Here is a 13,775-nt window from a genome sequence, read left to right on the forward strand (position 1 = left end):
GGCTTCGGGCCGTGGACTCGGGCATCGGGCCAAGAAGAGCGGGTATTGTGCCAAGGATATCGGAGTTGCGGAGTCAACTGGCCGATTGGGCAATAGGCTGCACGAGAGGACGATGCGCCGAAGAATCAGGACGAAGCGTCGAGGGACCAATGACATGTCGGACAACTTGGTTAATTGCTTAGGATTAATTGTCTCGATTGAAGTTTTGTTTTGTTGTGCAGGATTAACTATGATAACGATGAAGACATAAAGCGAAACAAAGTGTCGGAGTCAAGCGCGAAGGATTTGTTGCGAGTTCGAGAGTTCGACGGAAGTCCGAAGATTCGTTGGGAGTTCGCGGAGCTCGCCGAGAAAGATCGGAGCTTGCCGAAGAAGCTCGTTGGAACTCGCTAAGAACAAATCGTGAAGTCTAGGAGCTTGCCGGGAGTCCGCAGAATGGTTTCCGAGAGTTCATCGGAAGACCGCCGGAAGTTTGCCGGAAGCTTGCTAGAAGAAGTCTTGACTTGCGGACTTTGTAATAGCTTAGAAAATGTCTTTAAATTCATAGTTAGCACGTTAATTAGGGTTAGGATTAGGTGTTAATCCTATAACCCAAGTAGGGGCCAATTAGGCCCAAGTTCGGACTGGTTTGGACCAAGTTTGGAGCCAAACCAAGTGAGCTGGAATAGTGAAGAGGTGCCACCTCTCCAGCCTGGAGGTGCCACCGCCAGGGCTGCGAGGTTGGGAGGTGCAACCGCCCCAGCCAGGAGGTGCAACCGCCTGGGCTGTGGGTTTGGGAGGTGCAACCGCCCCAGCCAGGAGGTGCAACCGCCTGGGCTGTGGGGTTGGGAGGTGCAACCGCCCCAGCCAAGAGGTTGCACCGCCAGAGCTCGAGTTCCGAGCTCTGCCAGGCGATGCAACCACCGAGCTCAGTCTTCGAGCTCTGGCAGAGAGGTGCATCAGCCTGAGCTCAGTCTCGAGCTCTGCCAGGTGATGCATTCACCAAGCTCAGTCTTCGAGCTCTGGCAGAGAGGTGGATCAGCCTGAGCTCAGCTTGGAGCTCTGCCAGGTGATGCAACCACCGAGCTCTGTTTCGAGCTCTGTCAGGTGATGCAATCACCAAGCTCAGTCTTCGAGCTCTGCCAGGTGATGCAACCATCGAGCTCAGTCTTCGAGCTCTGGCAGAGAGAAGCAATCGGCAGAGCTCAGTCTTCGAGCTCTGCCAGGCGGTGCCACCTCTCCAGTCGAGAGGTGCAACCGCCTGATCCCAGAAATTCTGGGATTTGATCGATTTGATCGTTTTGAGCTCGAATTTTGAATTGGGTTGGGGCCTATAAATACCCCACCCATTCAGCATTGAATTGAGCAAGAACTGACCCGAAATCTTGATCTTTTCAGTGGTTCTTAGAGCTCAAAACTGCTAGTTTTCCTCCTCCTTCTGTTCTTCAAGTTTGAGTTGAAAAGAGAGGAGAGAAAACATCTGTAAAGGTTGTCTCCTAAGCCTGTCAAAAGGAGAGAAACTGTAAAAGGGCAGTTAGCCTTCGCCCATTGAAGGAAGGCACCTAGTTGACGTCGGCAACCTCATCGGTGGAGGAAGCCAAAAGTGGAGTAGGTCAAGGCTGACCGAACCACTCTAAATCTCTGGTTTGCGTTTACTTTTGAGCACTTTATCATTACTGCAAACCTCCCTCATCACTACTGCTCTCTGCGCTTTCACGAACAAGTTCTAAGTGCTGTTCTTCCAAATCTGCATTCAGACGTAAACTCGTATTTTCATACATTACAGTTTACGTTTACGTTTGATTCTGCAGAACTGTTTTCCGTGCTTTTACGAACGAGCTTCCTTGCAGTTTACGCTTACATTTTAATCCTATTAATAACTGCAATCTGTCCTCTACGATTTTACGAACGAGTTTCAACATTTAGACGTAAAACTGCATTCAGACGTAAATCGGCTTTCTTCGCTCAATCATCAGATTTCAGTTCACGTTTACGTCTTGGTTTCAACTGCATACTGCCTTCTGCGAGTATACAAACGAGTTTCAAAGTTTAGACGTAAATCTGCGTCTAACTGCGTTTAGACGTAAATCTGCGTTTAGACGTAAAACTGCGTTTAGACGTAAAACTGCGTTTAGACGTAAAACTGCGTTTAGACGTAAATCTGCGTTTAGACGTAAAACTACGTTTAGACGTAAAACTGCGTTTAGACGTAAATCTGCGTTTAGACGTAAATCTGCATTTAGACGTAAATCTGAGTTTAGACGCAAAACTGCGCTTAGACGCAAAACTGCGCTTAGACGCAATCTGCGCTTAGACGCAAAACTGCGCTTTGACGCAATCTGCGCTTAGACGCAAACTGCACTTAGATACAAACTGAGAATTTGCTTTTGCATCATAATAGTTTTTAAACAAACGCAGCTTTTGGTTTTAATCGCTGTAAGATTTCCGCTGCACTAATTCACCCCCCCCCTCTTAGTGCTCTCGATCCTAACAATTGGTATCAGAGCGGGGTATTTCTCATTTCGGATTTACACCCGAGAGAAATGACTTTTCAAGAGGGCTGTTCGGTCTTTCGTCCACCGTTCTTTAACGGATTGGACTACACTTATTGGAAAACTCGAATGAGAGTTTTCTTAATTTCTCTAAATCTGGATTTATGGAATATCATTGAAAACGGTTTTCAACTTCCCTCCAAACCGATGAACGAATGGTCGGTTTTGGAGAAGAAGAATTTTTCTTTAAACGCAAAGGCTATGAATGCCTTATTTTGCGCATTGGACAAAAATGAGTTCAATCGGATTTCTACGTGTGAAACGGCTTTCGATATTTGGCGCACTCTTGAAATCACGCACGAGGGAACTAGTAGAGTCAAAGACTCGAAAGTTAATATTCTACTGCTTGATTTCGAGCTTTTTCATATGAAACCAAGCGAAACCGTTGTTGACATGTACACCCGTTTTACGGATGTCGTCAATGGTTTAAAATCACTTGGTAAAAGCTTTTCGGATTTTGAACTCGTTAACAAAGTTTTGCGCTCACTTTCTAAAACTTGGGATTCAAAAGTAACTGCTATTCAAGAATCGAAAAACTTGAACCAGTTTCCACTTGAAGAACTAATTGGTTCATTGATCACATATGAAATGACGTGCAATGCACGTGAAGAACTTGAGAACCACCTTCCAAAGAACAGGAAGGATTTGGAACTCTGGACAAATGAATGCCACTTGAGCGATGACTCAAGTGATGAGGACAATGATGAACAAACCAACCTTCCAAAGAACAGGAAGGATTTGGGACATAGATCATTTGAAGACCACTCGAGCATAAGCTCAAGTGATGGTGAACTTAAAATGAAACAAAAATTAAAAAGCAAAAAGAATGGAACTACTTGCTTTAAACGCAAGAAGAAGAACAAAAATTGGGATGAATCGAGCTCCTCCGAAGAAGAGAAAGTCAACAAAAGCAAGGCGGCAAACTACGCCTTAACAGCCTACAATGATGAGGTAATCGAAATCCCCCTAATTTACTTCGAAATTACATGATGCTTTTCATGATGCACTTTTCTTTTTCTTTAAATTTTGTTGAAAATTATATTTTTAATAATTTAACAATGAAAATGCAAAAATATGATCATGCTTGTAATCTTGAAAATGATAATGAAAATTGCATGTCTTATGTTAATGCAAGATAGAAATCTAATGATTTTACACCTAGTGAGATTAATCTTATGTGCTTGAGAAGCAAGAATGTATATTTTGATGATTTTCATATTGCTTTTCAATGACGATACATGGCTTTTGTCTGGAAGGCTTGATATTTTTCATTGTCTTTGTTTATGAAATATAATGTATGGTTTTGACATAAAAATAAAGATTTGAGCATGCTATTATAAAGTCAATCATAGATTAAAACTAAAGAGGTTTTAGGCATCTATAAGAATCATTCAAAATTATGTTCAATGAAACCTTGCTTAATGTTGCAATGAAAATATTAAAGTTATACTTGATGATTTCAGATTTGACAAATGCTACACTTTAAATATGAATCATTCTTCAATCAGATTAAATGCTTCAATCATTTTCTAACTCTAGAGTTCTCGATTTTGGTGAAATACAAGTGATAAATTCATTTATGATATCTTGTAAATCACTTGAATTATGAATGAGTTTTTCTTTTTTATGATGTGTTAAAAGAATCACTTAAAAAGAAAATGTTTTTCCCATTTTATCGAGATTAATGATTTCATGATATTATGTGAATCTCGAAACTAATTTTGATGAAATAGTAATAACGTTATTCATGTTATGAATCTTAAAAATGATAATATGCTTCATGTGATAATATGGATACATGAAACACTTATGATTTTCTGTGTATTCATAAAATATTTATCTCATCATCCAATAACTCTTCTTGATATTCCTTATGAGATGAAATGAAATAATGCATGAAATACAAATGAGGAGTTAATAATCATGCATAATAGGATGTAATGAATTCTAGATACCATCGTTTGAATATCTATGATCATGCTGCCAAAATAATATATCACGAATGCTTGAATATCATGTTTGATATGCTCATGATGATGATTGATTTTTCGGTATCATGCATAAACTTTTTGAAATGTAATGTTAATGAATCTGTGCATTGAAACTATAATGATGCACAAATAAAAATGATTACTTACCTTTGTCATGATTTAGAAATTGATGTAAAGGGTTTTTCCCTTGTTGACAATGACAAAGGGGGAGATAGCTAGCTTGTACAAGTCAAGAAGATGCAAAAACTTGATTTGCTAGCTTACCTATTTTAAGAAGCAAAGATTGCTAACTTGCTTATTTCAAGAAGAAAAATTGTCTTCTTGAACATCACTATCTTGAATATCTCAAGAAGCAAAACTTGCAATTTGCACATTGTAATAGGAAGCAAGAATCATGAGCTTACACAAGAAATTTATCTTGCATTTGCTTTCGAAATTTTTGCTAGCTTATATATTGTGAAACTTGTATATCGTAAAAATTGCTAGCTTGTTGGTCTAAAGAGAAGCAAAAAGTTGCTATCTCAAAAGAAGCAAATGTGCTATCTTGCCTATCTCAAGAGGCAAAAATGCTAACTTGCGCATCTAGCAAAGTGAGCAAAATCTTCAAGAAGCAAGAGTTGCCTTCTTGAATATCTCTATTTTGCTAGCTTGCATGATGTAGAACTTGCTATCTTGAACATTACCAAAAGTGCTATCTTATATGCTATAAAACTTGCATATCTAAAACTTGATAGCATGAATGTTCTAAGCATGATGTAACACATGCTAAATCTTCTAGCTCCAAGATTGCATGATGATAAAACTTGATACTATGTTTTTCATGCAATGAGTTGAACCAATATCACACACAAACACTTGATTGTGATACTTCTCCTTTTTGTTGATGACAAAGGGGGAGAAGTATGTTGATGACATGACATGTGATGCATAAGTTTATGCATAAGTTCATGTTGACGTGTTGCAAGTATTCATGATGAATATTGCAATGACTTGAATTCAGTGTGAATTCAAGGTTCTATCAATATGGCATATTGATAGGGGGAGTTTGTTTAAACTCCGGGAGTTAAGGTTAACTCCGTTTATGATGACATGTTGCTTAGATTTTTGAATCTAAGAGGTTCTATCAATATGGCATATTGATAGGGGGAGTTTGTTTAAACTCCGGGAGTTAAGTTTAACTCCGTCATCAAGTGGTTGTCATCATCAAAAAGGGGGAGATTGTTGAATCTCGTATTTTGATGATGAAACTACTTGATATATGTTTATGATTTAATCTGCGTTTTGAGTGACGCAGGATGCTTCGATCAGGATGAGACAATTAAAGCAGGAAAATCATATTGTGCCGAAGGAACATGTCAGAAGATTGGACGTCGGGCCAGTGGATCGGTCGACGTATCGACAGAAGGCTTCGGGCCGTGGACTCGGGCATCGGGCCAAGAAGAGCGGGTATTGTGCCAAGGATATCGGAGTTGCGGAGTCAACTGGCCGATTGGGCAATAGGCTGCACGAGAGGACGATGCGCCGAAGAATCAGGACGAAGCGTCGAGGGACCAATGACATGTCGGACAACTTGGTTAATTGCTTAGGATTAATTGTCTCGATTGAAGTTTTGTTTTGTTGTGCAGGATTAACTATGATAACGATGAAGACATAAAGCGAAACAAAGTGTCGGAGTCAAGCGCGAAGGATTTGTTGCGAGTTCGAGAGTTCGACGGAAGTCCGAAGATTCGTTGGGAGTTCGCGGAGCTCGCCGAGAAAGATCGGAGCTTGCCGAAGAAGCTCGTTGGAACTCGCTAAGAACAAATCGTGAAGTCTAGGAGCTTGCCGGGAGTCCGCAGAATGGTTTCCGAGAGTTCATCGGAAGACCGCCGGAAGTTTGCCGGAAGCTTGCTAGAAGAAGTCTTGACTTGCGGACTTTGTAATAGCTTAGAAAATGTCTTTAAATTCATAGTTAGCACGTTAATTAGGGTTAGGATTAGGTGTTAATCCTATAACCCAAGTAGGGGCCAATTAGGCCCAAGTTCGGACTGGTTTGGACCAAGTTTGGAGCCAAACCAAGTGAGCTGGAATAGTGAAGAGGTGCCACCTCTCCAGCCTGGAGGTGCCACCGCCAGGGCTGCGAGGTTGGGAGGTGCAACCGCCCCAGCCAGGAGGTGCAACCGCCTGGGCTGTGGGTTTGGGAGGTGCAACCGCCCCAGCCAGGAGGTGCAACCGCCTGGGCTGTGGGGTTGGGAGGTGCAACCGCCCCAGCCAAGAGGTTGCACCGCCAGAGCTCGAGTTCCGAGCTCTGCCAGGCGATGCAACCACCGAGCTCAGTCTTCGAGCTCTGGCAGAGAGGTGCATCAGCCTGAGCTCAGTCTCGAGCTCTGCCAGGTGATGCATTCACCAAGCTCAGTCTTCGAGCTCTGGCAGAGAGGTGGATCAGCCTGAGCTCAGCTTGGAGCTCTGCCAGGTGATGCAACCACCGAGCTCTGTTTCGAGCTCTGTCAGGTGATGCAATCACCAAGCTCAGTCTTCGAGCTCTGCCAGGTGATGCAACCATCGAGCTCAGTCTTCGAGCTCTGGCAGAGAGAAGCAATCGGCAGAGCTCAGTCTTCGAGCTCTGCCAGGCGGTGCCACCTCTCCAGTCGAGAGGTGCAACCGCCTGATCCCAGAAATTCTGGGATTTGATCGATTTGATCGTTTTGAGCTCGAATTTTGAATTGGGTTGGGGCCTATAAATACCCCACCCATTCAGCACTGAATTGAGCAAGAACTGACCCGAAATCTTGATCTTTTCAGTGGTTCTTAGAGCTCAAAACTGCTAGTTTTCCTCCTCCTTCTGTTCTTCAAGTTTGAGTTGAAAAGAGAGGAGAGAAAACATCTGTAAAGGTTGTCTCCTAAGCCTGTCAAAAGGAGAGAAACTGTAAAAGGGCAGTTAGCCTTCGCCCATTGAAGGAAGGCACCTAGTTGACGTCGGCAACCTCATCGGTGGAGGAAGCCAAAAGTGGAGTAGGTCAAGGCTGACCGAACCACTCTAAATCTCTGGTTTGCGTTTACTTTTGAGCACTTTATCATTACTGCAAACCTCCCTCATCACTACTGCTCTCTGCGCTTTCACGAACAAGTTCTAAGTGCTGTTCTTCCAAATCTGCATTCAGACGTAAACTCGTATTTTCATACATTACAGTTTACGTTTACGTTTGATTCTGCAGAACTGTTTTCCGTGCTTTTACGAACGAGCTTCCTTGCAGTTTACGCTTACATTTTAATCCTATTAATAACTGCAATCTGTCCTCTACGATTTTACGAACGAGTTTCAACATTTAGACGTAAAACTGCATTCAGACGTAAATCGGCTTTCTTCGCTCAATCATCAGATTTCAGTTCACGTTTACGTCTTGGTTTCAACTGCATACTGCCTTCTGCGAGTATACAAACGAGTTTCAAAGTTTAGACGTAAATCTGCGTCTAACTGCGTTTAGACGTAAATCTGCGTTTAGACGTAAAACTGCGTTTAGACGTAAAACTGCGTTTAGACGTAAAACTGCGTTTAGACGTAAATCTGCGTTTAGACGTAAAACTACGTTTAGACGTAAAACTGCGTTTAGACGTAAAACTGCGTTTAGACGTAAATCTGCGTTTAGACGTAAATCTGCATTTAGACGTAAATCTGAGTTTAGACGCAAAACTGCGCTTAGACGCAAAACTGCGCTTAGACGCAATCTGCGCTTAGACGCAAAACTGCGCTTTGACGCAATCTGCGCTTAGACGCAAACTGCACTTAGATACAAACTGAGAATTTGCTTTTGCATCATAATAGTTTTTAAACAAACGCAGCTTTTGGTTTTAATCGCTGTAAGATTTCCGCTGCACTAATTCACCCCCCCCCTCTTAGTGCTCTCGATCCTAACATCATGATCAATTGATAAAGATATTTGTGTATCAACAAAGAGATGGTAATTAAGATGGATGCTTTTCTATTTATGGAATGTGCCACATGTTTTGACTTTTGTTACTTGTAAATTATGTACATACATGGGTTGGATACAAATTATGATAGTTACTAATGGACATGTTAGATTATTATTGAGGTAAAGGTGTTTATTTATATTTGGTGGATGGGGATACTGAGGTGGATGTGGAGTAGGAATACTAGAAATGATAGAATATGATATAAATACATATGTGAATAATTAGGACTAGTTCTTGCTGAGATTACAATATGGTAAAAATATTTGTGGCGTAAGCATGTCCATAGGAGATATATAGTAAGTCAATTAGGAAACAATAGGTTTTGATGGATCTTAGTTTGACTTAGGATGGTGCCATATAAGGAGGTCAATGGCAGGAAAAGCTCGATATAACCAACTCCAAATACTAATGAATTTCAAATTAAACATAGAAAGTACCTGTTCTTTTTTAAACATCAATGCAGAATAAGTTGAAAGCTTCTAATAATGACAAAAGCAATATAAATAAGGAAGTACCTGTTGGGAATATGATACAGAAACTTTAAATCTCACCAACAACCAGTGAAGTTGCATGAAGTAATTACCTCAGAAGAAAACATTTCTATTCAAAATTCATCCAGTATTTGGTTAATTCATAAGCTTTTTGACTATCCATCTTTTTGAAACAAAAAATAGTTCTCTAACTTTACATTTATATGGTGGAAGCAACCACTGTTTACTTGTGCTATATTCAGTGCTTTAACTGATTCTGTTTTACTCACAGTGGGATTCCTATTCAATCAAGATAAATATTCTAAACTTCTACAATGTAGAACTTATATCCAAGGTTTGCAATACCGTATCGTACCGGAGTTTCGATCTGGGTTCGGTACTGGTACGGTACGGTATACCGCTCGGTACACCCAGGTGTACCGAGCGGTCTATTCAGGCGTGCCGAGCACTGTAGCAATGCTACAGTACTGCTACAGTGTCGGAACGGTAACATATGGTCCGCGTACCGAAAGTCTGTCGGACCAGTACATACCGTCCATACCGGGCGGTACGTACTGGTCCGACAGGCCAGCGGTACGCGGACCGCTCCGTACCGTACCCGACACTGTAGCAATGTACAGTACTGTGTAGCAGTGTACAGTCTGTAGCACTGTACAGTGCTCGGTACACGTGAGTATACCGCTCGGTACACGTGAGTGTACTGCTCGGTACACCTAGGTGTACCGAGCGGTATACCGTACCGTACCGGTACCGAGCCCGGGTCGAAACGCCGGTACGGTACGGTACGGCGAACCTTACTGCAAACCATGCTTATATCTTTGCTTGCAACAATGCTAACATTGTTGCACATAATAAACTTGCAGAGTAGATGTGACATGTCTTCAGTTGTTCAGTTCAGTAAGAAGATAAAAACATTGCATGTGGAATTCTCATACTTGAATGAGTAAGAAAAACTGTTGTAAGAAAACAGAATGAAAGAGAGTTATATCTTATGACTCTGTTGCAAGTTTGTCATTAGCATTTGTAATTTTGAGTAATTTTAACCCTTGAAACTTTAAAACTTGTTTTAATTTCATGAGATGACATAAGAAGATTTTTCCAACAAGTGGCTAAGTAGCATCTTCCGGAAAAGATGTCCATCCTGGACTATTTTCATTCTCAAACACTTCATCTATAAAATCTCCCAATCTAAAATTTAAATTACATCATCCTATTCACTGATGTGTTCCAGCAATGAAAATATCTTATTTGCATATTTATTTATTCTGCAACTAGATATCTGCAAAACAACTTGAAACGGAGCATCTAATAGCAGTTCATGGGAGTCATCATTCAATACAGCACAAGAAAGAGCGTAATGCATCTTACCTGACATATACCTGTCATTGGTGATGAAGGTGATAATACCTCACAAAAAATGTTCAAAAATTTTAAGCAATTTAACAAGATATGGAAATTTCTTTTATGTGAAATTATGGGTCCTTGGGCTTTCTAGTATTTAAGGAAGCAACATTTTCCTTTATTATATCTGGAATACCAACTTGTGTTTCTTTTATCACATTGTTTGAGTTTTAATTGGTTATAGGTTTTTTTTGTCTATTGTGATGTTTCAGGATAAATTTTGGTTAGGGAATATTTACATACAAGCTTGTGATCCAAGGTTGCAACGGATATGAACTATTGTGGGCAAGCAGTTGATGTTTGATGAGCCGTGGTAGAATAGTTATGGGTAGCTTTACATGTTCAGTAGTCCTGGGGTTCTCTATGAAAATTCTGGAGTTCAGTTAATTTGTGTTCTTTTTCATTGTTCCAGTTTTGCACTAAGAAATTTGATCTACATACACTTGGACCTTAAAAGAAAATTGAAATAAAAGTTCATTTTCTTGGAAATCTTTTACGTGTGATGAAGTCAGAGGTGTAAATCTCCCCTCTTCACCAAGTTTTTCTACAGACCTGAAAAACTAATTTGTGGTCTATTGGCTTGTGGACAAGTTCTTGTCCTGTGCATTGTTTCCCGGTTTGTTATCATTAACTTGTATCAGAACTGTGCCATTAAGTAGATATATGGTCTTCAATTTATTAACAATGATATATATATATTCTTTCTTTTGGCCTGTTGATACTTGTTTTGGGCTTGCATATACATTTTATCTTGATGGAGCAGAGTTGTGGCGGAGCGAGCAAGAAACTTAGAAGGGGCACCAAACACATGCTGTAATTATGGATGCTTGAAGCAATCAAATTTATGTCCATTGATGCTGTTCTTGCATGTACTTCCACATGAATTACCTATGTATTTGGCTTGTGCTAAAATGGTGAGGCTCTTCTTTTTGTTCTTTTAACAACTTCATCAATGCTGCAACTTCCGTAACTCTGAGCAAGAAAACTTGTTATCCTTCTAAGGAATTTTTTCTTTTTCAAGCATTTCCTTTTGTCTTGCTCTGTCAATCCATTTCCATCTGGCTCTGGTGTGTTTGTCTGAAGAAAATTATTTGAAACCCTAGCAGTAGTACATTGCTTAGTCTTTTGTGCCAGTCTGTGTTCTTTGATTCCTTGTTAAAATCCATCTAATTTATTTTCGCCTTCCTCTTGACTTTTTAATTTGTTCTATAGATCTCCATAGTTCTTCCAAGAATTGTTTTCTTGCAATTCAATGTTATGCATAAAATTTCAGACTCCAAACTCCTATTATTGGCGATCCAAATCTGAATTTATTGTCAAGCATGTGGCTTTTCTGCTGCTAAATCCAACTTCTGCTCAATATTTCTCTATTGCTAGGATATTTGAAAAATGAATGGTTTCTCTCTTGTCCTACAAACTGCATGGTCTTCCGACAAAACATTTCATGGTTATTTAGCTAGTAGAATCTCATACATGCAACAAAAAAACAATTAATTTTCTTATCATAATATAATAGAGAAAATGTTGAAGGTTATACTCGTTCCATGACTCTTCACGTATATGATCGAATTGGTTCTAAAGAAATAATTTTAATTACTACGGTGAGGCTGCCTTGAGAGTTTGTATTTATATTTTTTATATGTATTTGAAGAAAAATATTTGATAAAATTTTTAATATGTACATATTAAAATGTGTCTATATTTTTAATATGTATTTGAAGAAAAAGATTTAAGTGAATATGTTTCAAAAATATTAAATATTTTTTTGTAATAAATTAATCATTTTAATTTTTTTAATATTTATTAAAAAAAATAAAATTATATTTTTTTACTTTAATAAATATGTAAATAAATGAATGTATGTAATCTTTTAAAAAAAGGTAATTATTGAAAAAAGTACATGGTAATAGGCTTTTACGAGATGATACTCTTATATTTAATTTTTACTAAGGTGTCACGGAGAAATATGTGAATAGGTTGTCTTTCAATTTTGGTCGATGCTTTGTACAATATGTAAAGTGTTTGCAAGCTTGATAACCTCATTTTGGTTGGCTTTTGTGATTATTTTAGCTTTGTAAATGCAAGTTGTGTGCCGTTATCACGCAGAAGCAAAACTACATAGAAACAAACTATTCAAGCAAGTATTTTGGGGGTTTTCTAGCTCCCCAAAGGGTTGGATGAGTCTTTGAGGTAGTGTCAAGAGTTGATTCGTTGTCTTGTTCCATCGTAATATCATGTGGGCACACTTTTGGCTGTAACAAACCACCTTTGATCTTTTGTCGCGTGACCATTTAAAGCCAATGAAGTCTATGTTTATAATTTAAATCGCATATCAAATGTTTGCTGAAATTACTACTTGTGAGATCTCGAGTTAAACGCTTCCTTTAAATTGTTTTCTCTTTTGTAAGTCCTTAAGAGACCATAAGAGGTTTCGAGGGATAGGTTGCTTATGCTAGTCACAGGTGCCCTACAAGCCAATCAGCAATGACATGTGTGACATGACACACATTCATTTTGCTTATTATTATTATGGTATTTTCTCACTTTATATTTCTTATTGTGTATATATATATATATATATATATATATATATATATATATATATATATATATATATATATATATATATATATATATATATATATATTATGATATCCATGGATTTGTGCAATGAGAATCAGATCATGATGAGACCATGATAATGAGATCGATTTGTCTTTAAACATAGATCCTAAAGAATCTTGATCATCGGTTAATCAAGTGGACATCAATATTATAGGGAAATCTAGGGCGACATCACATGCATAGTGGAAGAATATAAAACAAAAATTTCAGATTTCCCAAAAGGTGTTCATCGTTGTACGAAGATTGGTGTACAAAAACCCATGAAACTAAAAACTACGTGTGAGATAGTTTGTTACATAGGGAGATTATATATTCTTGAAATCCTACAGATTTATGGGAGAGGATGAAGAAGATCAATTATCCTCCTCTCTAGTGGTGATCCACACGATAGGGGCTGTGAAGACACTCCTCGAGTTGCTGCCCAAATTTCCACATGCTCCTGTTGGCTAAGGAGGAGAAGGGGAGAGGAGATTAGGAGGTGGCAGCCAAGAAGGCCTAGCCTATGGCCCTTTGGTTCCCTCCTATTTATAGAGACCCATTGTCAACTTAACCTAATGGATCCTACCCTATTGGGTTCTAGATCTCCATCAAACTACCCAAGCCTTTTAGATTTGAGGGTTTCTATCTAATAATCTCTCATTAGCTCTTATCGGATCTCTTCCGTTTCATCTATTTTGTTCGGATCCTCCTTTTCTTCCGAATAAAGGGAAGGGTATTTTTCGGTGGATCCCTCTTGTTCTTGTTTAGTCTCCTTCCTTGATCTCATCGATAAGATTCAATAA

The 13,775-nt window shown here is 39.3% G+C and overlaps 1 protein-coding gene across 3 annotated transcripts in view; it reads left to right on the forward strand.

Annotated features, from left to right (window-relative positions):
• LOC103994936 (adenine phosphoribosyltransferase 4) overlaps positions 1–10,857 on the forward strand; it is a 39,499-nt gene extending 28,642 nt beyond the window's left edge. For 2 of the 3 annotated variants that reach the window (XM_065121396.1, XM_009415398.3), the window contains one exon: positions 10,581–10,857. In XM_065121396.1, the coding sequence (XP_064977468.1) occupies positions 10,581–10,643 (63 nt within the window). In that variant the 3' untranslated portion in view covers positions 10,644–10,857. Of the gene's footprint in view, positions 1–10,242; positions 10,365–10,580 lie in introns of all 3 variants that reach the window. The other variant, XR_010489390.1, reaches the window with a different exon arrangement.
• The last annotated feature ends 2,918 nt before the right edge of the window (positions 10,858–13,775 follow it).

The sequence above is a fragment of the Musa acuminata genome, chromosome BXJ2-8, assembly GCF_036884655.1.
Source record: "Musa acuminata AAA Group cultivar baxijiao chromosome BXJ2-8, Cavendish_Baxijiao_AAA, whole genome shotgun sequence".
Classification (NCBI taxonomy): domain Eukaryota; kingdom Viridiplantae; phylum Streptophyta; class Magnoliopsida; order Zingiberales; family Musaceae; genus Musa; species Musa acuminata.